General features: G+C 54.8%; 8 protein-coding genes across 8 annotated transcripts; 1 reads left to right on the top strand and 7 right to left on the bottom strand.

Moving 5' to 3' along the window:
- Positions 1–1156: 1156 nt before the first annotated feature.
- On the bottom strand, positions 1157–3734 carry IUM83_18472 (Ankyrin 2; the record flags this gene model as incomplete). The annotated part of the gene is made up of 2 exons (XM_067943474.1): positions 1157–1172; positions 1318–3734. 2 exons carry the CDS (start codon positions 3732–3734, stop codon positions 1157–1159), a joined length of 2433 nt encoding a protein of 810 aa, XP_067795611.1.
- Positions 3735–4074: 340 nt separating this feature from the next.
- On the bottom strand, positions 4075–13153 carry IUM83_18471 (putative ubiquitin-specific protease; the record flags this gene model as incomplete). Its single annotated transcript, XM_067943473.1, has 4 exons — positions 4075–4530; positions 4831–6852; positions 11905–12656; positions 12730–13153. The coding sequence occupies 4 exons, from the start codon at positions 13151–13153 to the stop codon at positions 4075–4077; spliced, it is 3654 nt and encodes a 1217-aa protein (XP_067795651.1).
- A 289-nt stretch (positions 13154–13442) lies between these two features.
- Positions 13443–15146, bottom strand: IUM83_18470 (Elicitin protein RAL3; the record flags this gene model as incomplete). The annotated part of the gene is made up of 1 exon (XM_067943472.1): positions 13443–15146. The coding sequence occupies one exon, from the start codon at positions 15144–15146 to the stop codon at positions 13443–13445; it is 1704 nt and encodes a 567-aa protein (XP_067795613.1).
- Positions 15147–15385: 239 nt separating this feature from the next.
- Positions 15386–16748, top strand: IUM83_18469 (putative leucine rich repeat protein; the record flags this gene model as incomplete). The annotated part of the gene is made up of 2 exons (XM_067943471.1): positions 15386–16618; positions 16692–16748. The coding sequence occupies 2 exons, from the start codon at positions 15386–15388 to the stop codon at positions 16746–16748; spliced, it is 1290 nt and encodes a 429-aa protein (XP_067795637.1).
- A 1942-nt stretch (positions 16749–18690) lies between these two features.
- Positions 18691–20124, bottom strand: IUM83_18468 (uncharacterized protein; the record flags this gene model as incomplete). The annotated part of the gene is made up of 1 exon (XM_067943470.1): positions 18691–20124. The coding sequence occupies one exon, from the start codon at positions 20122–20124 to the stop codon at positions 18691–18693; it is 1434 nt and encodes a 477-aa protein (XP_067795638.1).
- Positions 20125–21463: 1339 nt separating this feature from the next.
- On the bottom strand, positions 21464–21775 carry IUM83_18467 (Quercetin -dioxygenase; the record flags this gene model as incomplete). Its single annotated transcript, XM_067943469.1, has 1 exon — positions 21464–21775. One exon carries the CDS (start codon positions 21773–21775, stop codon positions 21464–21466), a length of 312 nt encoding a protein of 103 aa, XP_067795655.1.
- A 30-nt stretch (positions 21776–21805) lies between these two features.
- Positions 21806–22342, bottom strand: IUM83_18466 (Quercetin -dioxygenase; the record flags this gene model as incomplete). The annotated part of the gene is made up of 1 exon (XM_067943468.1): positions 21806–22342. One exon carries the CDS (start codon positions 22340–22342, stop codon positions 21806–21808), a length of 537 nt encoding a protein of 178 aa, XP_067795594.1.
- Positions 22343–25513: 3171 nt separating this feature from the next.
- On the bottom strand, positions 25514–26179 carry IUM83_18465 (uncharacterized protein; the record flags this gene model as incomplete). The annotated part of the gene is made up of 2 exons (XM_067943467.1): positions 25514–26009; positions 26115–26179. 2 exons carry the CDS (start codon positions 26177–26179, stop codon positions 25514–25516), a joined length of 561 nt encoding a protein of 186 aa, XP_067795653.1.
- Between the last annotated feature and the right edge of the window lie 835 nt (positions 26180–27014).

Genomic DNA, 27014 nt, shown 5'->3' with positions numbered 1-27014 from the left:
CACGATAGGTTGTATAGCACATTCGCTACGTACAACTTCATCTCTGGATCGCGCACTTTCGCCAGATTCTTCAGAACACCCAATGCACCCTCCTGAAGCATCTGTAGCTCGACATGCTTAGTACTGCTTACAATTCCTTCGGTACTTTTGTTTTCGTCAACATTTCCCCCTGGGCTGTTGGCACTAGCGTTAGTGCTGAGAGCACAGGAAGCACTCGAGAGATTGCTGAATATCCCGACCATAAGCCGCTTCATGGTCTTGTTCAAGTCGGCCTGATACATTTTTGTTAAAATTCGCACGAGCTCAATTTCGAGGAGTTGGGTCGTTTTCTTGGGATCCAGAGATATATTGTACAAGGCACGTAGCGCCAAGTCGCGGATTGAATCACTTTCAAGTCGTGCGAGTTTCAGCAGTGCATACAGAACGCCATCTCGCATGAGTTGATCACGTGCATCTTCGTGAGTAAGTAGGTTAAACAAAGCCTTCGCGCAGATCCCCTTGGTCTGAGGACTATTCACTCGAAGCAGTGTAATGACGATGAAGTCATCGACAGTTGCATCGCGCCACACTCGAGGTAGAGGCTTACCTTTTGCTGGCGTTGGCCGCTCAGCTGCCAAGTTGCACAACGCGATCGCTGCGCAAACCTGTGCCTCGTGTATACCCGTCCGCATGACCATGTTCAGAGCAGGAGGGATGTCAGCATGTTCGGCTAAAAGCCTTGGGCCTTGCGGCACTACCAAAGCCACCTTAGCGATCGTAAGTGCTGTTCGCCGTGCAGTGCGCTGCTGCAGAGCGACAGTTGACTTGGACAATCTCGAGTTCTTAGAAGCCGACTGTGTGGCAAGAAGCAGCAAGCATGCAAAAAATGCTGGCGCGTCCACCGGACCGGGTCCAAAACCTGCTGGCACAGAACTGCCGCTGCAGATTTCATGCATCTTGTAAACGATCTGAGACGCAGCGTACTGGGCCTTGATAATACTTCTGTCAGTGACGGCATCCCGTGGTCGCTGGTCTGCAGCAGAGGCGATCAAAAAGTGTTGTATGGCATCGAGAACTCCGTCATCAAGGAGCGAAGGGCGCCTAGCAGTATGAGAGGCGAGATGAGCAAGCGTGGCCAAGCAGTCCAACCAGAGTGAATATATCGTAGCCGGAGCCTCTACTGAGCTAGGTTTCTGTAGGACCCGCACAAGAAGACCCACAGCACCCTCGTAGTAAAGCAACTCGTGGTTCTCGGGTCGCGATGACAAGTGGTGCAAGAAACTAATACAGACTCCGCAGAGCTCAGCATTAGCCAGGTTTCGCGATGCAAATGCTAACATTGTCGGGATGGCACCAACTTGGTCGCTGGCCTCCTTCCCATCCAAACGCTTTTGCGTAGTCTCCGCAAGCCGTGTTTTCATTCCCGGATCTTTCGCAAGACCTAGCATTGCATACACACAGGCCTTCTGGATTTCCTTGCTGCTGTTGCTAGCGCCAGGTGCAGCAGTCTCTTCGTTACGGATGAGATCCAGGAAAGAAGGAACAACGCCAGCGTCAACCAGTGCTTGGAAGTTGGCAGGGTGAAGAAGAAGGTTGCTCAACGCCGTGACGCAGTCCAACTTGAGCAGTAACGCAGCAACCCGCTTGTCGTTCTGTCGGTCTGTTGCACCATCAATTTGCTCTTCAGTGCTAACGGAGCCAGTCATGTCTGGAGTATGCAATAACCCTAAGAAAATGGGCACAGCTCCGTCCTGAACTAGCGTCGGGCGGCAGCGATCGTCCAAAGCCAGATTAGCAAGTGCCACTACCACGAATTTCTCAGTTTCTGGGTCGACGCTGGCACGCTGGGTCAACAGCGAAGCTGACATACGACGGTCATCGCCATTTGGAGATGCATGACTGTCATCATCACTATAGTCATCATCTTGCTCATCGTAACCATCCTTTCGAAGGATATTCAGTAGCTTCGGGATGAAGCTGGCGTTGCGAATGCGAACTTGGAGTTTCGGGTTGCAGCACAGCATTGCGATGGCGTTGACACAGTTCTTGCGGACTACGCAAAGGAGGGATGCCACCATGGCCTCCCCTTCCGCGCTATCCGTGTCGGTTATGACTCCTTCGTGCATCCGTCGAAGCTCTGCTCCAACGTTAGTAAGAATATCCGACAAAATGTTCAGTCCACTATTCTTCGTCAGTGCATCCTGGTTCGTCTTCACAGCCGCCAAGTTACAGAGTGTGCACGTAATTGTTTCCAATAGAGTGAGCTGCAGTGGTGGGCGAATTGCCACCGTTGTCAGTACTTCCAAAGCAGCTACCGCTCCTTCGTCCACAATTACTCCGCGCGTTGTGGGGAGTATAGAGAGGTTCAAGATTGCCTGAGCGCATATCTTGCGCGTCGCAGTGTCTCCGTGTCTAGCCAAAACGACAATAGTGCTCAACAGCGCGTCGCAAGTGACGGCACGCGGCACATCGGCCAGATTCACGAGAGCCAGCACACAGAGCAGCTTTACGTCATTTGGTGCAGCAAGAGGTGACGTCATGGTCGTGGGCACCGTAGTCATGATCTGTGAAAGCGCAGTCACTACACCTTCGTGCACCATGGCGAAGTGGTGCGTCTCGTCGATAGTGAAGCGCAGTAGCGCACGAGCACACAGAGCCTTGACAGTCGGGTGGGGAGTGTGGACGAGGTCAAGCAGTGCCGCGATGACGCTTTCATCCATCATTTCCGCGTACAAATCTCTCGCGGCTTGGGAAGGTGCCATAGCCAAAGAGGATGAAGGTGACCGAGTCTGTGCCTTCTTAACCGGTGTGGGCAAGGGCGATATCGGGACAGGAATGTAATGAGTGAGATTCAGGATCGCCGCGGCAGCGTACAACCGGATCGCCGGATCGTCCTGCTTGAGTAAACTCGAAAGCGTAACGAGTGCTCCCTCATGTAGCAGCTGAGCCTCGTAGCCCTTGTGGCACGATATGCTGTACAATCCCTCGACTGACTTGAGCTTCATGTCTTTGGTTAGAAGGGTCGTATTCACGGCGCCAGTGAGTATGGGGGACAACGTCACTGCCGGCATTTGATTGAGCTCTCTCTCAGCCTCTTTATCGCTTGCAGCAGCAACACCAGCACTCTTATGCTTATTAACCGCATCACCTCCCAGCAGTAGACGGTTTAGCGGTGTCGGCGCTGATGCCGACGTCGTAAGTAGGTCTTGACACGGATTGTGGCTTTCTGACTGGAAGCGGGACTTGTCGATTCGTGATAAGTAGATCAGCCCCTCGTCGTAGTCACCGCGTTGGTAGAATAGATCCCCGCCAAAGTTTTTCTTCTTCGCAATAGCCACGGCTTGCTCCCGGTCATTATCGGAACCGTTCTGGTCGCCTTCGCCTCCACCGTTCGCGTTACCCCCTCCAAAAAACGTCGTGAGATCTCGAAGCTTCCCGGGACTTCCGTCATCCGCGCCGCTCAATGTCTTGCTACGGTACTTGTCCTGCGCGTCTTGGCGGCGCTTCTTGTTCGCTGCCTCGCTTTTAATGTGCTGTAGTAAGGCGCGAACAAGGTCGTCCTTGTCCGGATGATCGCGCCAAAACCCGCGCTGTCGGTGGAGTTTCCAGTGCTTGACGAGCTCCTTCAGCTCCTCGAGACGAATGGGCGAGTTGTGCGGGTCTCGGTTGCGCGGGAAGAGGTTGTACTTGATGAGGTAGACACGAAGTCCGTCGATCTCCTGGTCGCGTCGCAGCGCTGCCAGGCGCTGCTCCATATTCACAGCACATTTCGGCGGGTTGATTGTCATGGTGTTATCTCCGCGGTGGCGGCAACGCTCGAAGTGCAGCGACAAAGTGCGTTCTCGGCGACGGCCTATTTCGAGGTGAGTCCGATAAGCGCTCGTCTAACTTGACCGTTGCGAAGACAAAATTGGGACTATTACAAGATATCCTGTTAGTGAGATCAATGCACAAGACACCATCAACTGTACCAGTCCGCATGCTTCAATCCATTGCATCTACACAAGCATCAGTTGCGAGAACCACACATAAAGAAGACCGGACGAACCGTTCACGTTGCCTTGCATTTAGAGGCTAATTACAGCTCCGGCTCGCTCAAACTTGCTGCTGATGCTTTTTCTTGCGAGGCTTGGGCGATGGCGTCAAGTCCACGACGTAGAAGAGTTTCTCCGACATGTGGTACGACCGCTTGTCGCCGTCATCGTACGCTACGAAGTGCTCGTACGTGTCCTCATTAAATTGCTGCACAGTACCTTCGTACCACTTGTCCTTGGCCCATTTCACGCGTACGCGCTTACCGACAAGCCGTTGCGGGTTATCGTCACTGTCGTAGAAGGTTTCCACCACAGCTTCGGGGTCCAAAATGCTTCGAATCCGCGGCAGCAATTTTGTGATGGAGCGGTCGATCGCCTTGATGAGCCCCGAGCTCGTGACGCTCACGTTAACCCACGATGAGGTGCTGTTGGGCTTCACCAGGACAGTCTTACGCTGCTGCAGATAACCCTCAGCTCCGCGGTGCGCCACCAACCACTTTTCCATCCACCCACAGCTCTGGCGATTGTCTCGTAACCACTGGGTCACACCACTGTGGCGTTTGGCGAGCCTTGCCAGCATGTCGAATGACGTCTCTGTGGCCTTGTAAAACCGCTGCTGCGAAGCCATTACGGCAACTAGCTTCGTGAGACTGTCTGCGAGACGCTCCGCAGCCAGAGAGTCTCGAATCTTCAGCAGCGAATTCAGCGTCCGGAAATACGGCTTGACATCATGATGATCTTCTTTCTCTATTCCATGCATGATTGTTTCCAAGAACGCTGCGGTAACGCGGCGACTTTCCCAGCACAAGTGACTTACAATCTGCTCCAATGGCTTCGTCTCCTTGGTGTAGTGGTTTGCGCGCTGCGTGAGCAAGGTAATAAAGCGATCATTAAGTAGCACGTCATGGTCCGCTGGCGTGAGATCAACATGGTCATGAGCCATGTTGGATGGGAGAATCAGCGGGTGTTTGTCATCTGCCTTGACATCCATTGCAGGAGGTAAGCTGCAGCGAATAAGCACTGACAGCAGCTTCAGTATCGTAACGCTGAGATCAATGCGTTTCAGAATCTGCTTCGTCTTGTGCTTCTTTAACTGCAACTGAAGCAACGGCTGTGTGCTTCCGAGGCCAGTCAGGAGTGCTACAATCGCACCAACAACACTGTTTACCACGAGGAAAGACCCTTCGTTGCGGCCTGTCTGTACAAAGTCATACATCGTGAGGAAATACTGGCGATGATGGTGGACAGGAACCGAAAGCAACGCTGGCATCAGCTGGATCAGGAAGAACATGAACTCGAAAGAGGCAGGCAGTTGCTTCTTTCCATCACCGTCTGCATGATGAGCATCTTCATCGGCCTCCTCTTCGAACTCCGTGTTAGACGTAGTCACAATCGCTTCTGAGAGCACGTTTGCCATCAACTCGCGAACCTCACGGTGCTCGTTAAAGACGAGCAGTTCGAGAAGAAGTGATTCGTTCGCCTCCATGGTCGATAGAAACCAGCGACAACCACCAATGTCAGAATGGTAGAGCGATTGAAGAATGAGGCGCCATTCCAAGACCTTGCTCACATCACCACCTTGCCATAGAGTGCCAAATACGAACTTGGTTGCCACTTGCAAGGCTTCGAACTGCACTTCTACGGGCTCAAATCGCGGCATAACGGCCATATTCTTGGCATTTTCGAGCCCCACTAGACAAGACCTGAGGAGATTATACGTAAACTTCAGGCACCGCGTGTCGTACAGATACCTTTTGCGCCAGAACAAGCGGTTCTCCATCGCAATGAGCTTGCGGATCGGATCGGGCGCAATTATCTGGACCATATTCCGCAAATGTGCTAGCCGAGCCGAGGCTCGCCTCGTAAGTCTTGAACAAAATGCCGCCACGAGCACAGCGGTCGAGAATTTAACACAGGGAGCGTCTTCGTCGGTGACAATTCGCACTTCCGGGGATACTCGAGCATAAAACAGCATGAAGCTGCTGCGGTTCTTCATTTTGGTCGGCAGTGGGGAACCTTCCTCCGGCGATGATCCACTAGCTGAGCCGTGGCGAGCACGCGTCTTGTCCTCCCCACCGAAACACTCCTCTGGAATTTGCTCAGGATCAAACGGTGTAACCAGAGTATCGTTAAACTCGTACCATTGGTTCTTGTCACGTGGCACCTGCTGGTCTCGCAAAAACGAATAGTAGTGTCCTGAGTTGGCTGTACCAAGATGAACCACAGTTCCCACCAGCTCATACTGCGAGTACTCGGGAGCTGTCGTTCTGCCATCATCTGCACTATCAGATGATGCACTCAAGCGAACGTCATGACTGACAGCACCTTCGTCTGCAGATGAAGTCGATCTTTTTCTCCTCTCTTGCTGCCCTTCCTTTGTGTACGGATACATGTCGAGCTCGGTGGGAAATTCAAAGCGGTCATGGAGCTTAATTTGTTGCATCTTCTCGAAGTCGAACTCGAAGCGTTTCAGGTGAATAATCAGATACGATGGCAGTTTCGAAATCGAGATACGCTTGTGCGTTTCCAGCGTCACCTTCTCGTCTTCTTCTCCATCATTTGTGGTGGTTTCTTCACTTTTTGAGCCACTGCCCCTTTCCCAAGCGTAGCTTACCTTTTCACCTTCCACCCATCCGTCCAACGACTCTTTCAGGTTCTTTCGGTCTCGAACGGGAACAGAAATGAAGTGGAACGGCTCAAATCGCTCACTGTACCGATCGCCTTCTGCAACCAGCTCGTTGCTAAATTCTCCACCGAAAAACGTGTTCAGGATGTTCTCATCACTGGTATAGTGATCTCCACCACTGGCGCCAACGCCATTCATCTCCGACTCGATTTGCTGAAAGAAAGATGTGAGAAATTCGCTAGCATCCTGCTGAACATTCACATCCACAGTTTCGCCGTCCCATGTCTTCATTGCGCGGGTGAATGGACGCGGGTTATAGTATGGCTTTGCGCTACCCTCCAAATGAGCGAACAACGACTGAAGTTCATACGTTAGGCTCTTCACCTCGGGCTTCTCGCTACCACTCCCGCTAGATTGAAGGCGCAGGACTTGTCGACGGAAGCGTGGCATCATGAAAAAGCTCTGGATGGTCGAGTTCAAGTAGCATGTACATCCAAGGTTTTTCAGACCCACGTATTTGCCTCGTTGAAGCAGTTGATCTTTCATTGACTTTGATCCCTTTCGCTTGGATGTTGAGATCGTTGTAGTCGTAGCAGTAGGCTCCGGAGGACGCTCCAATGTGTGTTGGTTTGCCATTTGCGTTAGCAAGAAGCGCAGTCCATCGGTATTGTCAATCGAGAGCTCGGCAAGGAGATCAAATGCGATTCCTCTGCATGAGTCACTACGGCACTTGGGTTGTCGTAGATAATACTGTGACGATGAAGATGCCTGAATACTCATAGCCCCGCTTTCACTGCCTCCGCTTTGCATCTCCCCACTTGTCTCCGTGTCTGGTGTGGCGAATAAACATTCGTGGAAGAGCTCATTAATAATCCCTTCTTGCTCATGAAGAGTTGGGGCTACAACCTCTCGCAAACTGCGTCCGTCACACGAGACATCAAGAAGACCGTCCGCAAGTACAGCCGGGATCCGTTTAATGATAGCAAGCAATGTGGACAGTTGCCCTTCGAGCAACGCGTCCAGAGCGGGCGGGAGAGCGTGCTTGAGTGTTGTAGGCCCAGATTGCGCCCATCGCCTGCTGCCTTCTATGGTGCTTTTCCGAGAAGATAGTGCCATAGGACCAACACACCCGAGCGCATCGTCTTTAATCTCAAAGGCCTTGATCCGACGGCATAGAATTTGACAAGACGGGAGTATCGCAAACTTGGTAAGATCATCCGCGCTGGTGACAAGCAGAGTGAACACATTATAATACTCTTCATCATCCACTGGCCCCGGGTATTCGCCCAATAAGCGTAGGTAATAGTTGCAGCACGCCACACGATCCTCCTGAAGCTTGTTTCTAGATGTGGACAATGCAGCGATTGCGTTTGCTGCCTCCAACCGGACGGGCTTAAATCGGCTCTCCACCAGACAATGCAGGACAATTTCACCATGGCCCGTATAGCTCTCTAAAAGTTCCAGTGCCCCTAGGTTTGCCACCAGTGTACTTGTAGCAATGCAAGACAACAATCGAGTCATTAGATAGGCGTCGCTGGGGATGTCATCGATGTTGTCAGGATCCTCGACTTGTGGCCGCGCGTACACCGTCAGAGAAAGTGGCTGAGCCGAATGCAATTGATCTTGCCCATTCAGTACAGACTGTTGCTTCGATTGTTCGCTTATTTGATCAGGCAACGCGGACGAAGAGGTCTTTCCGGGTGCTTTATCGATAGATTGGAGACTGCTCAGCGTTTCCAAAAGTTGATGAATCAACCGCTGAGGGTGTACATCCATAGTATCTCCATTCTCCTCCGCCAATTTAGATTCCACCAGCACAAAATGGCGGAGCAACTTCAGAAGCTTAGACAAGCACATTACTGAAAGCGTCCCCTGAGAAAGTAATTGACGAGGGCTCGATGATAGAACAAACTTTTCAAGCTGCGTTCGGCCACCAAGCTCAAGAAATGATGCACTCCAAGTATTTACAGTGCCGATCAAGCCATCTACTCCAGCCACACTGTTTGCATTGCCGGAATGCGACCCTCCATTTTCATCGTCGTCATCATCGTCGTCATTACGTCCGTCGCCGCAAAGCGCGAATTTCTCCACCAGCTCAAGCTGATACAATAACTTTGGAGGACACTTCGCATCTAGCAGCGTGTCCCACTCAAACGAATTAGGTGTCTTTCGGATTGATCCATCAATAGCTAGCACGCCATTGAGTGTACGTGTCTGCTTTTCCATCTCGTCATCTGTTGTGAGTAGCTTCAGCACCTTCCAGGCTTCGTCGGCTATCCCATCGTTGTAGGATAGCAGGTTAAACAGTAGTCCTATCCAGGTATCATTTTGTGAAACCTCCGTCTTAATCGCATGCCAGTCACTTTCAGGGCTGCTGTTATTACCTGTACCACCTCCGCCAGCAGCGGCCGCTGCAGCAACGCCAGCAGCTCCGTGAAAGTCAAGAATACTGCGATTGGTGTGGCCACTAGTGTCACTTTCTACTTTCGACAACAGAATTGCCTCCACGTAGCTGGGTTGCCTAGAACCCCTGCGAGAAGGAGCTGGGGCAGTTTGCGTCAATGTCAATCGTCCTGAAGACGAACGCGAAGATGACACAGACGTGCTGAAAACGCGCGCCTTCTCGAGTGTAAATTTTCCATGTCCCTGTGCTGTCAACTTAGTCTTCGCTGAGTTCACAATGCGAACTCGATCCGCTGGGTGACCAGTGTCCTTTGCAATTCGATCACGCAGCTCCGACACAAGGGACGTTCGCCTCAAATGATACCGGAATGGTGCTGCAACACGGCCACCTTGTGTTCGAACGTAAACTATCAGCTCTTCAGGGCCATCGAAGGTTCCTCCTGCACCAGCGCTGTCATGTGCTTGCACGACTGATTGGTGAAGGAAAGTGCTCAATAGCACTAGCAGACGACGAATTTCACGCGTGTTGGATGCCTCAATCGGAGTCTTCGCCTTCTCCTTCAAACGCCAAAGACATCTTTCGACAAAGTCTGCCCACACTTCGCGTCGCACGAGCTTGGACCCGACGTGAAGATGCAGATATATCAGATAATTAGTCGCTTGCTGACTCACAATATCATTTTCAGCGCGCAAAGCCACGTCATACAGCGTCTCGAGGCCTTGCAGGTCCATCGCTTCGACGACGAAAAGAGCGTCATCCTTGTTACCCGGTACACTTCCGCGTGAAGGAGTACTCCCAACGACTGCAGTAGAGGAAATGCGTCTACTGCCTGTGTTAACAAACCGAAAAAGCCGTTCCAGAGCCCAGAATGATTCCTTGCTCATCGTCTGCATGTCCAAACGTATCTGAGTAGCGCTTCCATTTTGAAGACCCGAGGTTTGCGACCCAATCAGGGATTGGAAAATTTCACCCACAACCGTTTCAGAGAACCCAGTGTGCCCCGAATACGCTCGATGAACAAAGTTGTTAGGATCAGGGACCACCGTCGTAAACCAAGCAAAAAACACCTCTCGTTCTTCCGCCGTGCCATCGGAGCCGTTAAAGCACCCCCACAACTCGCACACAGCATCAAACGGCAACTTTAGGTCCGACTTGGTAACAATATACCCGAGGAACGACAGGCGCTTTTGAATGGCAGCAAGATGCGAAATTTGCGCCCGGGACTGGGAATCGGCCTGAGCAACGTAGTTCTTGATGGCTTCGACAACAACCGACACAATATTGTGCGCATTGTTCAACTCTTTCAGGAGCTCGCTGGATGTCGTAGGCGGCGAATTGGCCCTGGTCAATGACAGTGTCGAAGCTGCCAGCGACGACGAACTTCCGCCGTAACCATTAACAATGCGCTGAATTAGACTCATAGATGTCTCCACCAGTGTTCCAGATTTGATGTTCTCGGCACACTTCCGCAGATAGTCGCTTAGAAGCTGTTGTTGCTCTTTTCCTGACGCGGAAGAGGATGATCCGGCGGAAATCCACAACTTTTGCACGTAGTTTAACGAGTCAGCTAAAGCTGCTTCCACTTCAGCCCGCATCGCGCCACGAAGTACCGAACTACCGTTCATCCCAGTTTCGTGCGGTGCTTCGGTTTGAAGGATTGCATTCCAATACAGGGTACAGCACAAGCTTACCACTTTATTCAGCACTTCTACATCTCTTTGAGCACTTGCACTCAATTTGCTTCTTGAACCAGACGCAGCGCTTACAAGTGACGTTAGCGACATCTTAAATCCACCCGTTTCAGCATCAACTACCAGCTTTGATGCGATCATGATGACACGCTTGATAAAATTCACGACCAGATCGTCGTAATCGCTCAGAGGAACTTGGGTCAGCAGCATCACGACAACATCCATGAGATCGGCTGAAAGCACCCCGCAAAGCGAGATCAAAATATCGAAAACGGTTTTTCTGCCCGAGCGCAGCTGATTCAGCGCTGTTTTCCACATCAACACAATGTGCTTCTCCGTTAAGAGCCCGTGCGCCGCTACGAACCCAAATATCTTTTTAGAGCGCTTGAGAATTTCCAGGTGAGTGCCTTCTTGAAGAGAATACTTGGCACAGCTCTCGCGATCGCCCAGTATAACCTCCAGGATGTCAGATGCTGTCAACCACTCCACAATATACTTTGTGCGCAACCATTTCGTTACAGGCTGCTCACTCGCAGTTGAATCCGTTGACGACTGGGTAGTACTCGAAGCACTTGTACTTAATGACGTTGTAGTACTGACAGACTGGGAACTGCGCCGCAGAGTCAAGCTTGCCTTTTTCTGCAGAGCATCCTTTCGCTGAGCCATCGAAATCAAATCGTTGATACGCGAAATACCCAGTAGGCGTTGGGACAAGTAAGGGCAGCATATAAACTTTTTCGAGAGATCCAAATGAAAAATTTCAATCGCCTCGGCGAATTCCACATCGCACAGTGGAGCTGTACCGTCAGTAGCGGTCGATTCATCAATGTCCGACTCCGAACTGCGGCCTCCAAGCAATAAGCCATCGCGGCAAAGCGTATCCAAGACACCCACGATCTGATCGATGAGTCCATCGTCGTCCTTCAGCTCTTCTCCGCTCATACGCCGAAGTCGCGAAAACGTAGCATTCAAAAACTCTCGAAAGAAATCTTCCGTTTGAACTTCGGTTGTGGAACGACGACGGCTTGAAGCCGAACTCCGGCGACGTTTTTGCTGCGTCAGACACGGTTTCGCCTCATTCAAAAGTGTGCAATACAGCAACACCTCCGTCAATTCGATGTCTGTCTCCGCAAGACGCTGAAGAATCAGACGAAAGCCCCCCGCTTGTACGAAAAGGTCCACGTTGTCAATGTAGTAAAACGAGCGGCACGGGTGGCGCGTCGGGATCGCAGCTAGCGCATCTGGGCTCACCAAGTACGACGTGTACACCAGACGCTGGTACTTTGCTGCAGTGTAGCTGCCGGGGTACTTGATGTAGAAGAACATGCACGAATTGTGGCCGTTGAGGATCATGCGCAGCAGCGACAACATGTAGACCATCACATCGCCCGCGTCGTTCCCGAGCATGCACGCAACCACGTTCTTCAGCACGTGCTGGTGGAACGCGTTCATCTCTTCGGCGAGGTCACTTGACAGGAACGTGCACAACAGCGACTTCTCGATGAACGGGATGAGGTATCTCGGCAAGTACGCCTTCTGCTTCTCTCGGTCGTAGAAGTACTTGTCGAACTGCTCGCGCGCCTGCTGCAGGTCCTTCATGTTGGCGTTCCACATGCTGCCCTGCTTGCGCGGGAACGGGTAGGCCGGCGACATGTACACGTTCGTGTGCGTGGCCAGCTTGGCCACCCGGTTGCGGCACGTGGCGCGCGACAAGAACTCGTCGCGCCCTTTGCGCCACGTCGGGATGTGCACGCGGATCTCGGCGGCCGAGTGCTGCAGGATCTGCGCCACGCTCCACTTGTTGGACGACAGGTCCTTGACGTCGATCCAGTTGCCGGCCTTCTGGTTCAGGATGGACCACTTGGAGCCGGCCAAGTCCTCGCTGCCGAGTCTGCGGAAGCACAAGTACGTGCACAGCTCGTCTGCCACAAAGAACAAGGCGTTAGCTCCCTCTCCTCCAGCATAGCAGCGCTACTACAGCAGTCAGGGGCTTACTGCCGGCGTCGTCGGCGCTCAGCAGCGGCTCGTCGAGCCACTCGAAGCCCTCGGGGACGTCCTTGAGGTCGCGCACCACGCGGATCTCCTTGAGCGGCATGGGCCGCGTGTTCTGGGCCGAGGGCGAGGCCGGCGGCTGGAAGGGCGCGGCCTGGAACCAGAGGAAGCGGCCCTTCTGGCGGTCCAGCGACTTGTCCAGCTTGGTCCACGCGGCGTCCCCGTCGCCCTGCTCCCCGCCGATGCGCAGCTGCGTGATGGCCAGCGCCGAGGGCGGCGGCGCCTCCGAGAGCCTGTACCAGAGAAACGTGTGCGGCGACACCTCGGCGGCCGCGCCCTCGGCCGTCGTCACGCGGTGGAAGCCGCCGCCCGCCGCCAGCGCGTTGCCGTACGTCACCTCCAGCGCGCCCACGAACTCGTAGTGCATGCTGCGTGCGGCCCCAGCGTCGAGCGTCGAGCGTCTTGAGCGTCTGCGGAGAGTGCGGAGAGTGCGGAGTGCGGAGTGCGGAGTTCTCCTTCAAGCGGGGAGATCGAAAAACGGCCGAGGCGTGGGATTGGCCGGCGGGATATAACCGGGGTATATCCACTTAACCGGGTTATCTCGTTGAAGTGCTGGTAGTACATGTATTACAGGCTGCTGCTGTGCAGAAGGGTCCATTTTATAGTGTGGGGATGGTAGTGGAGCGGCAACTTCTTGTCTATCTACGCAGAGTTAGTCAGTCCCAGAGCGGCAGCAGCGAGTGCGCGCCGCAGAACCAGCGGTCGCACTTGTAGAACGACTCGCGGTCGAACCGCGCCTGGCACGCCTGCTCGTCGGGCAGCGCCCGGGACGGACACGGGCTGGTTAGGTGCAGCGCCGGCGGGTTCTGGTACACGGCCTCGCCCTCCATCATGAACAGGTCCAGCGCCTTCACGCGGTTGGTCACCAGATGCCGCTCCCGCACGAGCTCCATCCCTGCGAGGCGGATCCGGTCGATCTCCGCCCAGTTGCGAGGGTCGTTCACCCACCAGACGATCTGCTCCGGGTCCCGCCGATCGAAGCCCACGTAGTGCTCGCCCTCGTTCATGCCCAGCGCCGCCAGCAGAGGGGCCACGTCGCGGTTCACGGCCAGCAGCGCACCGGTCGAAGGGATCTCGAAGATCTTGGCGATGACGTACTGGAAGATCAGCGTCGTGGTGATCGCCGTGCGGTACGAGCGCAGGTAAGACGCGTAAATCGCCGACTGGTTGTCAGCGACGTAGTAGCCCGAGTGCTGATACAGGTCCATGACACCGCGGTGATCTTGCTGGTAGATGCCCAGCCAGTGGCGCAGCGGGTACCAGTTCGAGCCCAGCTTGCCCGAAAGGATAATCTTGTTGATCGGGTACTCGTTGAAGGAGGTGTTCACGAAGTCTGGGCCGGACGAGTGCGGCAGCCAGACTGTCAGCGGCAGATCGCGCTCGTTCACCGAGTCGGTGATCTTGGCAAAGTAGTCGTCCATGAAGTACGTGTAGGTGCCCACGAGTACATCCACCTTCGTCAGGACCTCGTCACGCAGCGTGATCGGGTTGAACTGGTCGTAGTAGTGCAGGTCGTCGTTCCACACGGCGATGATCGTGCCCAGCGAGCGCAGCTCGTGGAAGTACGCGCGGTACTCCTGCAGCAGCGCCATCGGGTAGTAGAACGAGTTCAGGCAGAAGAGCATGACGCTCGGGGCGCGCTTGCGGTCCATGTCGTAGATGACCTTCATGGGGTTCTTGGACGTGTCGAGGTCCTCCCACCCGTGCTCGCCCTTGAGCTCCTCGAAGAGCGACAGGAACGAGCGCAGCACGTAGCCCTTCCAGTGCGACGTGCAGCCCACAAGGAACTTGCGGCCGTTGGTGCGTTTCCTGCGTTCAGCCACCCAGGCCTTCACCTCTCTCGGGTTCGCGGCCGAGGCCGGGAAAAGCTTGCCGTCAGGCCTGCCGGTGGCGTCCTTGAGCGTCTGCATGTCCACGTCCATCTCGTGGAAGAAGCCCAGCTGGCCGTTGTGGCCCCGCTGCGGCACGAAGTAGCCACCGAACCGGAGCCGGCCCACCACCTCCAGGGCCAGCAGCGCCGCGCCCGCGGCCACCAGCAGCGCCAGCACGCCCAGCAGCAGCGCGCACTTCCACATGGAGCGGGCGCCGCCGCGCGTGAGCAGCAGCCGCGCGCCCCAGAGCCGCTTGAGCCAGTCGGCGTGGCCCCTGCGCCGTCGCTTGCCCTGCTTGTCGTTGTCGTCGTCGTCCCGCTCGCTCTGGCCGCCCCTGGCCCTGTGCGCGCGGGAGGACACGACGGGGAGCAGCGTCTTGCTGCTGCCGCCGCCGCCCCCCGCCAGCCGCACCTCCAGCATCTCCTCCAGCTCCTCGCGCGGGTCTCCGTCGGACGTCCGCGAGCCGCCGCTGCCCACGCGCTCGCGCATACTTGGCCGCGGTCGCTCGATGCCTTGAGCCCCAGCAGCTCCGATGCCTAGTGGCGTCATGCGTAACGCGGCCAACGAAACACCTGCTGCGATTGGTCAAAACCCTGTCTTCAAGACGCCATCCATTGGTTAAATTACTACATTGACTATAAACCAATCCCGGCGCACTTGGCACCCAGTTTCAACCAATCGCCAGCCCTGATAACGCACAACGACCACGGCAGCCAAGTCACGAGCCGATGCTGGCGCTGACGCGGGAGCTGGCGGCGCAGATCGCGGCCGACCACCCGGCGCTGCAGAGCCTCAACCTGTCCAGCAACGCGCTGGCGGACGTGCGCCACCTGCAGCTGCTGCCGCGCTCGCTGGCGCAGCTGGACCTGGGCGAGAACCGCCTGGCCGCGCTGCCCCCGGAGCTGGGCGCGTGGCTGCCGGCGCTGCGTCTGCTGCGGCTGCGCGGCAACGCGCTCGAGTCGCTGCGCCCGCTGGCCGTCTGCGCCCGGCTGCAGACGCTGGACGCGGGCGCCAACCGCCTGGCGCTGCTGAGCGAGCTGCGCTTCCTGCAGCCGCTGGCGCAGCTGCGGCACCTCGCGCTGGACGGCAACCCGCTCGCGGCCTCGGCCGCGTACCGACGCGAGGTGCTGGCCATGCTGCCGCAGCTGCAGACGCTGGACGGGAAGGAGGTCACGGCGGCCGAGCGGCTCTACGCCAAGCTGCAGCTCAAGACGCAGATGGACGGCGGGGCGGCGTCCCCCGCAGCGTCGCCGGCGCCGTCCCCGACGCGGCTGTTGACGCCCGAGAGTCTGCAGAGGAATGCCGGGGAGAAGGAGGTGGCGGCTGCGAGTGCAGCTGCGGCGTTGAGGGTTGAGGTGGATGCAGGCAGGAGGGAGGAGGAGGAGGAGAGACAGGAGTGGAGCAGGCAGAGCGGCGGTGACTCCCGGCAGAGCAAGGTGGAGCTCAACATGTCGGCCATGACGGAGAGACAGCCGTCGCCGCTGATGTTGGCATCCATGGGAGTGCCGGCGGCTTCTGCGACTGTGTTATTAACCTCCGAGAGATCAGAGAGGTATCGTCCTGCCACGAGGCAGGAGCACTTGGAGAACGATAGCCTCCGGCAGAAGCACAAGCTTTCTGGATCATATGTTAGACGAGCCTTCGGGGGCGATTTTGTCAGCAGGCCCCGCGGGATTCATGCTGCATCATCGAATGTGGAAACGAGGGAGATGCTGTTGAAGAACCGGGTCGACGCGTTGGAGGCTATCATGGCGGTGCAGGACAAGACGATGAAGAAGACGCTTGCACGGTTCGGAGAGCGAAAAACAGAATCCCAGATTATCATGTCTGTGAAAAATGGCAATGGTGTTGCGCCAACGGCGGAAGCGGCAGCGGCGGTGTACACTCAATTACTAGCTGCTTGGCGCGAAAAGTGTGTTGCGCTCATGGTGCAGGCGCGATCAAGCGAGCTTGCTCACGAGGTTCTTTCCCATGAACACCGACAGCAAGAAGCTCAGATTTGCGAGGAGCTTGCACGTTGTGAAGAGAAATTAGAGATGTGGCAGCAGCGCGCTGCCGACTTTGAGGCTCAGCGAGATTTGGAGATTGTAGCAGCGCGCCAAGCTGAAGACCGGCGAGTTCAGGCTAATACCAAGGCCGTACAGGCTGTGCGGAGCTTGGCACTGGAGCGTGGGAAGCTACAAGATTTGTCTCAATCCGTGGTTCGGTTCACTGGGGGATTGATGCGTGATAAAGTGAAGCAACTACATAACAGCTCATCAAGATTAGAAGCACTTGAGCGGCGATTACTATTCGCAAAAGAGCGGATTGAGTTGGCAGCTACTCTGGTAAAATATCGAGAAGTGCGCGTGCGCAACAGTGAAGCTGCAATGGAAGCTGAACGGCGAGTTTGGGCGCATCGATTGGAGCAGACGCGCAATTTGACGCTGCAAAACGAGGAGTCAAAGCAGGAAAACAATGGCGACAGTGCCAATGTTGCAATGCCTGCAAGTACTAACGGGAAGATTTTGAGACCGGCAACGGAGACAGCGCTGCGAGCTCTCTTTCACCGTTTAGATGCCTATGACACTGGCTTAGTACGGTCCCAGGCTCTGCTTCAAGCTCTACGACGAGGAGATCCGGGGGTGCTGAGTGCTGTTGGAGGCCCCAAGAAGCTGTCCAAGCTTGTATCTCATGTCGAGACCGCTATCCGTAAACTATCACTCGGCGGTGGCGCAACTTCTACACTCACATGGGGTGAATTTCTGCTATTTTTCATCCCAGAGAGCTCCGTCTCGTTGTCGGAGGTCTTGCAGAATACTGTAAATTCGGGACCTGGGGTTAAAACAACACTTGAACAAGTTGAGGGCCCGTGTGCATTATGCGCCGCAGTCAGATCTAATGACCTGCCAAGTTTGCCGCTCGCTCTCAGTGATCCCTTGGACAATGTGAAAGGCGAACCAAAATCTCCTAAGAGACGCAAGGAGCGCAGGGCATTAGAGACACTGAGCCACGCAGAGCTTGTCCAACAAAATGCAGCTCTCCTGACTGATCGAGAGCGTCTCCGGCGAATTGTGGCACGGGATGCACACGACCTGCGAGACCAACTGCGTGGAATTCGTCGAGAGTGGGAAGCAAAAACTGGCGAACTCGTTTTTCAAAAAGATTGGCTTCAGCGTGAGGTAAACGAGAGGAACGTGGGGCTCCAAACTGCACAAAGGCGCTGTGAAGAGGTTGAAGCAGCCCATGACAAGGCTCTGTTGGAGATCCGGAGACTGCACGACCAGCTTTCTTCGCAGGAGCAGGAGTTTGAGCAACACAAGAAAAATCTCGAGGCCGAACATACTGACCGACTGCAGCACGAGCAGGACATCTGGCAGACTGAGATCCAGGACGCTCGGTTGGCTTATTCTCTGCTTCAGAGCGATCACAGCAAACAACAGGTCCACATTCGACAGCTTGAACGGGACCTTTCACGGCAGAAGGAAGCACTTCTCGCTCACGAGACTGAACGTGTGGCAAGTCTCGAAGATAAAGTGCATAGGCGCGATACCGAATTGACACGACTGCGGCGTGAACGAAACACAATCCTGAGTTCCCTCCGTGAGCAGGAGCAAAAGCTGGCCGTGGCGACGAAGCCGGTGGAGCCCACTCCAACCGCGTCAATCGCGACGCAAACTGAAGATCCATTGCCAGCGAGGCAGAGGACAGTGGCGTCGCAGACAATTGCAACGTCAACGGTGGCTGGTGATCCAAAGCCCGGTTGGGAGGAACGTCGCGGTGGTCGGATGAGCATCAACGAAATCTCGGCCCCAAACTCGATACATGACCAGCACGAAGACGAGGATCGCAAGCCTCCACCTCGTTCAGTTGGTGCTGCAATGACCCACATCACTCCAGAGGATGTAAATATGCGGCTGCTAAAGTTGCAATCGCTCACTGAAAGCTTGCTCGCAGACTAGAGGGAAAAACTGCTTGTTACAGCAGCAAATATTGTTATGGAAACTATGAACTAATGAATATAGGTTACAGCCCCTGCAGCCGGCGCCGCGACTTAGACAACGTAGTTCTTGCCTGCAATCATCTCGGTCTTTGGGTCTTTCTTCGTCCGTCGCAGCGACGGTGGTGGAGCTAGAACACTAGCCTTACCCTGCTGGCTCTTCGCCCAGGAGTAGAACATGACGCCACTCACAACGATCAGCGTGGCGACGCCGCGCTTGGTGTCGAAGCACTGCGACTCCTGCTGGCTGCAGTACAGCATCGAGCTGATCACGAACACGCACACAGCGCGCAGGCTCTGCATGATGCCGGTAGTGACGGCGCCGCTGGAGCCCAGCATCACGAAGTACGTAAGTCCGTGGGCCAACTGGGAGAAAGTGTATGCCACAAGCGCCGACACGATGTAAGTCGTATTGCCGTTGGCCTCTGCAATGGGCTTCGTCACGAGCACGTCCCACTCGGGCAGCACGAAGATACTCTGGTACACAGCGATGATTGCAACGCAAGCGGCGCCGATCTTGAGGCACAGCTCCTTCGGGTGCGGGCGTTCCGCCAGCTTGAGCGTGTACTCTCCAGTGACGTAGTTGCCGCCGTAGAAGGCAGCGCCCACCAGCGTGTTGAAGCAGCCCATGAGCACGATCGTGTTGTCGCGTCCGCTCCCCGACTCGCCCAGCGCGCTGAAGGCCAGCCCGAACGTCACCAGGGCGATGCCGAACCACTCCTCCTTGGACACGATCTTCTTGAGGATAAAGCGGGACATGAGCGCGGACCAGCAGATCACGGACGAGTACACGACCTGGTAGAGCCCGCTGCCCGCCATGGAGAGCCCCACGTTGGAGAAGATGCAGCCCGCGAAGTCCAGCACCACCGACACGATGACGCAGAGCTGCACGGTCGACAGCGAGAAGGACACCGACGAGGGCGTCACGCGGAAGCCCAGCGCCGGCTTCTTGTCGTCGTCGCTGCTGTCCGCGTCGTCGTCGAGCAGCTGCTGTTCGCGTTCGCGGAGTTGTTGCTGCTGCTCCTTCTGGTTGTCCTCCTCGAGCGCCGCCGTCCTCCTGGTCAGCTCCATGTCCGCCTCCAGGTCGACGGAGCGGCGCTTGGCGGGCGTCAGCGAGTCCGTCTGCGTGGGCGTGAGCTCGGGCTCCACGTCGTCCTCGGGGGCTCGGCTGACCAGCACAATCTCCTGCTGCTGCTTCTCGAGCACCACAAGCTGCTGCTGCTGCTTCTTCTCCGCCGTCTTGCTGCTTGTAGCGGCAGTGGCGGCGCCCACGGCCGGCAGGAGCCCCACGAGCATCATGCCCAGGTAGTTGCAGAGCGGCAGCAGCATGGCCTTCTGGTCGCCCGCGCCCTGGTAGAACACGAACTGCGCCACGCACGTGGAGAACACGCCCGTGAACAGGAACACGCCCTGCACCAGCAGCTTGCGCATCGCCGCGCCGCTCTCGCCAGCGACGGCCGCGGCCTTGGACACCTTGGGCAGCTCCATGCTCAGCGCTGAATGGCGACTGAGACCCTCGGGTGTATTTTCGGCTGTGACGTGTCCAACGCAGCCACGGCGCGGGATTGGCTGGAATACGGGGGCAAGAAATCCCGCGATTGGATGAAACTACTTTCGACCAATCGAGAGACCGCACGCACGACAAGACGACCCGCGAACCGACTCCTGGCAGATCGCCGGACACTTTTAACTGTACAACAAACCGGCTGAATAGCATCCTTCCTCTCTGCCTTCCGGGTCATAACCAGTTGGTAGGCACGAACGTGTGCACTTCCTGCACCCCATGCTGGCGCTGTAGGCTTGGAATGGGAAAGTCATTTGGGCATATCGCAGCGATACATGTATCAAGTTTAGTGGCAGCTAAACCTGTACATGTAGTTGAAGTGGTTGATTGATGCGTGTCAAATCAAAAATACATCGGAGATACTCAGGCCTCCGCGAGTGAACATTACTGGGGAGGCTTGCTAAATAAAGTTACAAAATGTCGTTGAGGGGGATTGTTGGTGATCATAGTCACCATTTTTGTGTGGCTCTTATGTTATTTTTTAAAATAGGTATGCGTGCACAGGTGCCTGTACTACAGCTACAGTACTACGACAAAGTTGTCCAGGCTCGAAGCTCAACATGACCCATTGTCGCCCAACCTTAATTTGCTATCAGCATGGCGTGTCCAAGTTCCGACCGGTCTCTCTCGGTTGCGACGGAGATAAAATGGGACCGCGGCAAACAAAATGATGCTTAGTCACAATTTGGAGTTAGGTATCGAGATAATCGTGTTTAAAGTTGACTAATCAAAATTCGTACATAACCGGACATCAAAAATTTTAAAGTTAAAACATACGCAGAAAGCGAAACAACTCTAATTCGATTGCTTTTTACACGAGCTTTCCGACAATATACAATACGTTAAAAGTAAAAAAATATTGAGGCCACACGTCTCAAATAAAATCCGGGATTTCGAGGGTCCGGAAATGGAGATATATTTTTCAACCGATGTAACTCCATGACTTCTTAGCATTTTCTAACGATCAATAGCTTAAAAGAAGCACAAGACACAGCTCTTTCGATGCATGCGGTTAAATCGCGATTCGTACGTAGGTTCGTAAGCATTTTTTTGTTTGACGCGGACTCATATGCTGTTCATGACGCTGCTGGAATTTCAATGGAAGCGATTTGTTGGAAGAGATCTGCTATTATATTAATAATAGTCAATGTCTGAAGAACCACAATTAGTGGATCTGTGGTCCACAGACCGATCCTTGTAAGGTTTTCAATCTCACAGTTGTTGGCAATCCTATCATGCCGAAGTCTCACGTCTCCGACTTACTTACGCCGTGTAGCCCGCGTACGTGGGATAAACGGCAAACTCCCACTCCACACTGGTCTGCAGCAGGTCCTGGTCAAAGCCGTCCACTCCGCCGCTCACGTAGAGGAACTTGGTCACGGGGACCGTGGCGTAGTAACTGAATGTCGTGTTGGTTGGAACGAATAACACGTCGCCTTGGATCAGCTGCGCCGACTCACCGTCCACCTCGACCGAGAGCTGGCCCTCCTCGAGCTGGAAGGCCAACGGCTGCTTGGGTGTGATGGTGTTCACCGTCTCGTTGCTGGCTTTTGCGGACATGGTGAGGGTGCCCATGGTGAAGTTGCCTCCGCTCTGCGGACCCTTCTACACCGGCGCCAGCAGCTTGTACCCGTTCTCGTAGTTGAGATACTTCTGCGCGTAGTTCTTCGCGACGAAGAAGGGTGTCTGACCGTCGTCCGCGAGCCCGTTGGAGCCATTGTGCCAGTTGCCACCTCCCGCCGTTCCGTTCACTGCGTCGCGGCGGGCCTCCCACGTCAGCTGCGCGTACACGTCGTACTCTTCCAAAGCTGAAATCGTGTCGGCATTCGTACCTGCCGACGAGTTGGTGTGTGAGGGCTCGAAATTTGCGTACGCGCTCGAGTTGTAGTACGAGTCACGCAGCGCCACGAAGAGCACCTCAAAACCACCAGGCTGGATGACGCTGGTCATCTGCGTGTCGGGGTCCGGTATCTGAAAGGTGTGGTAGGTGTTGTGGGGCACGGCGCCGTAGTCGCCCTGCGTGAGCACGCGAGTCTGCTGCTCGGACGTGGAATTGTACGACTCGGCCCAGAGCTGGAAACGGCCGCACGTACAGTAGAAGTTCTCATAGTGGGTCTTGTGGATGTGCGGGAGTACGCCCAAGCTAGTGACTCGGGCGCGCTGGTTTGCATCAGCGTAAATGCGCCACCCGACGACGGACCCGTGACGGAGAACCGGTAGACTTGGTCGCCGATCTTGACGGCCTCGCCGTGGTTCTTGGGCAGCACGTATGCACGGAGGTCCTCGGGGCCGTGTCAACGACCAGTGAAGCCGAGCTGAGCGAGGCCACACTCACAGCTAACCCGATGACAAAGGTGCAGATCTTCATGGCGTTGATGGTAGTTGAGGAGGTAAAAAAGTAGTGAAGGCACTCGGGCTCTGGAGCTCCAAGATGGAAGTGAGCTGGCGTGAGGGAAGCGAAGGCGATGAGAATTCGTTGCTTGAAGCTTGGGGGGCGTGGTTGTGCCTTGGCCTATCCGTTGACCTCGACAGCTAGTGAATTCACTCGAGTTGTAGGGTTGCAGCAGTCAGTATGTGTAAGACAAGACAGGTGACAATGATCGTACCGGCGGTCCTCCGGCCAGGCAAGTACTACACTCGGCCTCCCCGTGACCTCAAATCGTGCAAGCAAAAGCCATGCGGATACGTGACAGGTTGTCTGTGGAGATGTTTATGACCTTGTTTGTCTGCGCGCAAAGGGCCCCGCAGTTACATGTATTGTGATACATGTACATTCAGGTGCGAGCGCAGAAGAAAAAAGTACGGGTTACCCACAAGTTGTTGATGCTTAATCGTTCGCATAGAAACAGAGTGCCTGTCTGGGCTTGTCCCTCGACAGTTTTTTAGCAGCAATTAGAAATGTGGATATGCGTGTATCGCGATTGAAGTGCTTGTACATGCTGTGCAGTACAACCTCGTCCTAGCTTGTACGTTTAGTACAGGGTCAGTTGTACTCATAAATTTAATCACGACTTTAGGTGTTGCATGCACATAGCGTATTATATTAATATGCACGACACGTTTAACCAGGATCCGTCTTACGGATCCAGTGCAGCTGTTTATGCTTGAAGTAGTCGCGTGATTAACGATGGCCGGGTATGCTGTGTCATCGCCACACTTCGTGAGGCTCGCGCTCGCCCTCACCAATTCCTGAATTGTTTTGTTTCTAACTGTAAAAACTATCACTGGTATTGCCGTTGAGCTACCTGAAAACGAACGACAAGCCCGCATACAGTGTCGGATAGAATATAATTGCTACCGCAGGAGCTGCCACTGAGGTAAAAAACGAGAAGGTGAATACGTGAAATACACACCTACAAGATCTAGTGCATGCAAACAACGGTGAACTGGATTCATCCTTGAACAAAAAGGTTCTCCTGAGTAGCGAAGTGCACTCGCAAAACAAATATCTGCGAGCAACACGCATATCACTTTAGAGCATACATAATCGACGAGCAGGATTCCCCCCTCCACAAGAATGCTTCCCTGACTGGCTCACCATAGCTCAATCGAAATAATGACCAAACATTTAGCACAACACCTTTTGCCATATCACCATGCAGAAGAAATAAGCCCCACGGGGTAGAAGAGCACCAGGCACAAATTGCCCACGCCAGGTGCTAAGGCCATAGTAATAATGCCTAAACTTAAGCTAGCTGACCTAGCAAGCAACGCACGTTCCTCAATGTGGAAGGCTGTTAAAGTTGAACATCTCCAACGTGCTGATGCTTTGTAGGAGAACATGGGACTCGCTCACAGAGCTGTCCCGTATAATGTCGAACACGTCTTGTTATCTCCTCCACCTAGGACCGACGACCAGCCTTCGCTCCATCTTTTGAACGCTAATACACAAGCGCCGCCGGGCATCCTTCCTCCTCCAAGACGTCTTCCTTCGGCACCATCCCGCTGTTCTCCGCTGTTTTATTCCTCTGCTGTTCCTTCCTCTATAATAACATGTCCGATCCAAAACCAAACTGAAGTTTGAGAGCTGGTCCAAGCAAGGACTACTGTTTATGCTAGACAACAAGATTGTGCTTGAATTTGACCAGCAGGTTGGCTTCGACTGCCTGCTCTGGATGCGGCTGCATCGTCGGTGCCCGCGAACGATTATCTTGCTCCGAATTAACAGCCCCTGTGTCCCCAGTGCCTACCTCGGAGGTAAAAGCTGGGTACGTGTTTGCTGCACGTTGCAGGATCCGACTTCATCCGGGTCCACTCATCCTGAGCACGCTCGCGTAAGGAGATCTGGGTGCTCTTCGTTCGGTCGGGAAGCTAAATGTCAATCTCCGAACTTGATTGATTAATGGTTTTGGATCATAGACCATCCGCGGTTAGTTTTTTCGGACAACACTTTGTTAATCCTGGCCCGATGCTCGCCTCCGTCCGTGTTCGCTGCTTCGACCTCTTCTGGTGCGTACAAGCTGGCAGCGCAGTCCGATTTTCAGCGGCGTTTACTTACATTGTCTTGTGTGCTGCGCGCTCAGGATCGTCGCGAACGTTCAAATTGTCACCAGCTCTGCAGCAAGGCCGGCCTCGTTAATCGTGCAGCGGCGCCCCCGCACCCTCTGTCGACAGCTCAAAATCCCGTTGGACGCTACCGTCGCGTTCGTGGAGTGCTCAGGGCGGAGTCTATCCCAGCACATGATCGAAATGCAGTACGGAACAAGAGGCAAGCGTCTGTGTCTGCGTCTTTCCAGCGCCCTTGAGCGTCAAAAGTGGGTGGAAGTTATTGCGACTGCTGTGGGGATGCCCGTGCACGCGATGGTCATCCAGGCACCCGCCCAATCGCGGTCTAACGCGCCACCGAAAGATAGGAGAGCTACAAGCAGCAAGCTTTTTCTGCCCCAACCGGTGAAAATCGCCCAACCAGCTCTGTCTCCCATTCTGCAAAATGGTGATACCAAGCCAGTGAGTTGGTCACTGCAAGAATATTACAGTGTCTACATTGTCGCCGCGGCACCGCATCCAATTCAGCAATCGCCAAACTGGAGCAGCCAGCAGCGCCCATTGCCGGATTTACGGTACACGAACGCTCGCGGCATAACCTTCGAGCCTAGCTGCTGCTAGCACGTGAAAACACAAGCCGCTGCGTGGAGTGATACAGTACAACCACAGATCACAGCTCTTGTAAACTTCATATTTGGCAGGATTGGCTCTCCCTTCTTTCGTTTCCCCTCTGCAAAAGCACAACACATCACCACAGCCTCTTCCTTTATACTTTTCTGCGCGCGCGGATCAAACGCGCCACACCCAGGACAGGACCACGTCAATCGACTAACTTCCGAGCACAACGGCCTTGCAGAACACGACGACGGACGTGGCCGCCCAGCCCGTGAAGTTGCCCATCAGCAGCCCCATGGACGTGATGGTCACGTAGTCCGACACGGACACCACCTCCCTCTTGGGCTTGGCCTGCGGCTTGGCAGCGGCGGCCGGCCGGTAGCAGTAGTACGCGCCGGCGACGCCCACGAGGCACAGCTCCCAGCCGAACATGGCTCGCGCGCTGAAGGCCCCGCTGTAGGTGCGTGCGCTGGAGCCGACGAGGCCCGTGGCGAAGGACAGCAGCAGCGGCGCCAGCTGCGCGAAGGTCTCGCCCAGCCGCGGCTTGAGCGACGGCCCGTAGTGGTCGTACAGCCGCCGCTTCTCCGGGTCCGAGAGCACCTCGTAGGCCTCGGTGATGGCCTGGAACTGCTCGGGCTCGGCGCTCGGGTTCTTGTCCGGGTGGTACTTGAGTGCCATGGAGCGGTAAGCCTTGACGATCACGGACGGGCTGCAGCAGCACGGACAGTTAGTGGCGGACTGGCTTTGGGGGCGCGTATTGAAGGCTGTGGGCGTCGGGTGGAAGCGGGGAAGGCGCGGTTAGAGAGAGTCGCACCTGGCGTCGACGTCCACGTCCAGCACCGAGTAGTAGCACGGCTCCTGCACCTCGTACATGGCCATCGCGGCGGGCAGGTCCGCTTGGGCCTTGTTGCTGGTCAAAGTCGCCTGAGAATTTCAAGTTAGAATCAACAATTTTCGTATTTAGTGTGAAGTGCATCATTTTTCGAGAAGCTGGACTAAGCAAAGGTTCGTTTTTTTTTTCTACCAGCGCCTTTTAAACTTGCTCTGTCTTCGTTATCTGCCGGGTGGGTGCTGCGCCTGCGAAGACGTAGAAAGTATGAAATAACCCGATCAATCATCGTAGTTAAACAGAATCTAAGTCAGAATCGTCCTCACGCGGCCCTAGTTATCAAGCTCTAAAAAGTGCTCGGGAGTGAAGTCTACAAGGACCTATCTGCGCAAGTGCAATGGATTTCGCTACTTTAGTGAAAAAAATCCTCGAGTTGATTTTAATGATTTTGCGGGTGTACGAGATTTTTATGATCATCTTGATTCCAGGGAAGAGTAAACTACTGATAATTGGGAGTGCGAGCCTTTTTCAGTGCGAAAGAGCGTCTCGTACGCACGATACTCGTACAACATCGAGATGTGAACAACTAGGAATCCCATGAACTGAGTGAACTGACTCCGCTGTGCTAAGACTTCGTGAAACGTAAGTCCACCGATTGCCACTCGAAATCCTGTAATCTGGAGAATATTGAAGATAGGCCATCGTTAGAACGGCGAATGGGGTCGGAAAGGGTAGGGAATCTCCGAGCGTCATTAACCAAGTGATAAAGCTCATCGATACCCCGCCGGATATAAGCATCAGCTTACGCATAGGTATAACATCGATAAAGTATGTTGATTGGCATGCAGTTGTGTGAGCAGTTAGAAACGACAGTACCACGGATAG

Source organism: Phytophthora cinnamomi (genome assembly GCF_018691715.1).
Source record: "Phytophthora cinnamomi strain GKB4 chromosome Unknown Contig20, whole genome shotgun sequence".
NCBI lineage: Eukaryota > Oomycota > Peronosporomycetes > Peronosporales > Peronosporaceae > Phytophthora > Phytophthora cinnamomi.
This window is presented reverse-complemented; position numbering and strand designations above follow the sequence as displayed.